Source organism: Penaeus monodon, chromosome 23, assembly GCF_015228065.2.
Source record: "Penaeus monodon isolate SGIC_2016 chromosome 23, NSTDA_Pmon_1, whole genome shotgun sequence".
Classification (NCBI taxonomy): Eukaryota; Metazoa; Arthropoda; class Malacostraca; order Decapoda; family Penaeidae; genus Penaeus; species Penaeus monodon.
This window is the reverse complement of record NC_051408.1, coordinates 40232522-40233549: the sequence shown is the minus strand read 5'-3', so window position 1 is coordinate 40233549 and position 1028 is coordinate 40232522. Positions and strand designations below refer to the sequence as shown.

Here is a 1028-nt window from a genome sequence, read left to right as displayed (position 1 = left end):
AAAACAATTCATATCATGCAAACAGGTGAGCAAAAACAGACGTGATATTTTACAGACATCTTTATTCAGACTCCACAGACTGTACACATATATCTTGGGATAAGGTTGGGGGTGCAGGTTCTCCAGTGCCCCCCCCCCCCTCCCCACTGGCCGCCTACCGTCCGTACGAGTAAGGGCGTCCGAAAGTGGAGCCGCCGAGTCCCAGTCCACCAGAACCCCCAAAGGAACTCCCGCCGAAGCCCACGGAGGGACGCGAGAAGGAGGCGCTGCTGAATCCAACGGAAGGGCGAGAGAAGCCAACAGAAGGGCGAGCGAACGAACCTCCTCCGAAGCCGACGGAAGGGCGCGCGAAGGAGCCTCCTCCGAAGCCGACGGAAGGGCTCGCGAACGATCCTCCTCCGAAGCCGACGGAAGGGCGTCCGACGAACCCGCCGCCGTAGCTTCTGCTGGCAGACGCGACGTGCACCATAGCCACCACCAGCACCTGCGGGAGGAACGTCTCTTCAGCGACCTCCTCAGATACCTTTCTAGGGACGCTCAGAGCATGCTTTTAACATGGGCAGAAGGGGTACTTATGACACAGAACACAAGGGATGCTTATAACGTGGAACAGAAGGGGTGCTTATGAAATGCACTAAAAGGGATACTGCGACATGGGACAGAAGAGATACTTAGAACATGCAACGAGAGGGATCCTCATAACACGTGGGAAGAGCGATCCTCACAACCCGCACAAGGAAGGGATATACTCACAACTGCGCGAAGACCAATCATGTTGCAAGGCTGTTGCAATCCGCTGCGGAGGGAGTCGAAGAGGGATCTGGTGCAGGTCTTCGGCGCTTCTCTTTTATACAGATCCCGGGCGCTCCCTGCCCTTCCAGCCGACGCAAAAAACGCGAAGAACTTGTAGAGAACAAGGACAAGAAAACCGGAAAAATCTCACACGTAGTTCATCGTTTTATTTTATTTTTTTATTTAACTTAGAGATACACAGTTAAACTTACATCGCAAAAGATTCACGGTTCTCT

General features: G+C 53.4%; 1 protein-coding gene across 1 annotated transcript; it reads right to left on the bottom strand.

Annotated features, from left to right (window-relative positions):
• Nucleotides 1-44: 44 nt before the first annotated feature.
• Nucleotides 45-857, bottom strand: LOC119588426 (prisilkin-39-like). Its single transcript, XM_037937100.1, has 2 exons — nucleotides 754-857; nucleotides 45-484 (listed from the first exon to the last, which is right to left on the bottom strand). The coding sequence occupies exons 1-2, from the start codon at nucleotides 772-774 to the stop codon at nucleotides 155-157; spliced, it is 351 nt and encodes a 116-aa protein (XP_037793028.1). The 5' UTR covers nucleotides 775-857; the 3' UTR covers nucleotides 45-154.
• Between the last annotated feature and the right edge of the window lie 171 nt (nucleotides 858-1028).

Coding starts and splice junctions, on each gene's coding strand:
- LOC119588426 (XM_037937100.1), bottom strand. CDS start 774: ATGATTGGTCTTCGCGCAGTT. Junction 485..753: donor TGATTGGTCTTCGCGCAGTT/GTGAGTATATCC, acceptor TTCCTCCCGCAG/GTGCTGGTGGTGGCTATGGT.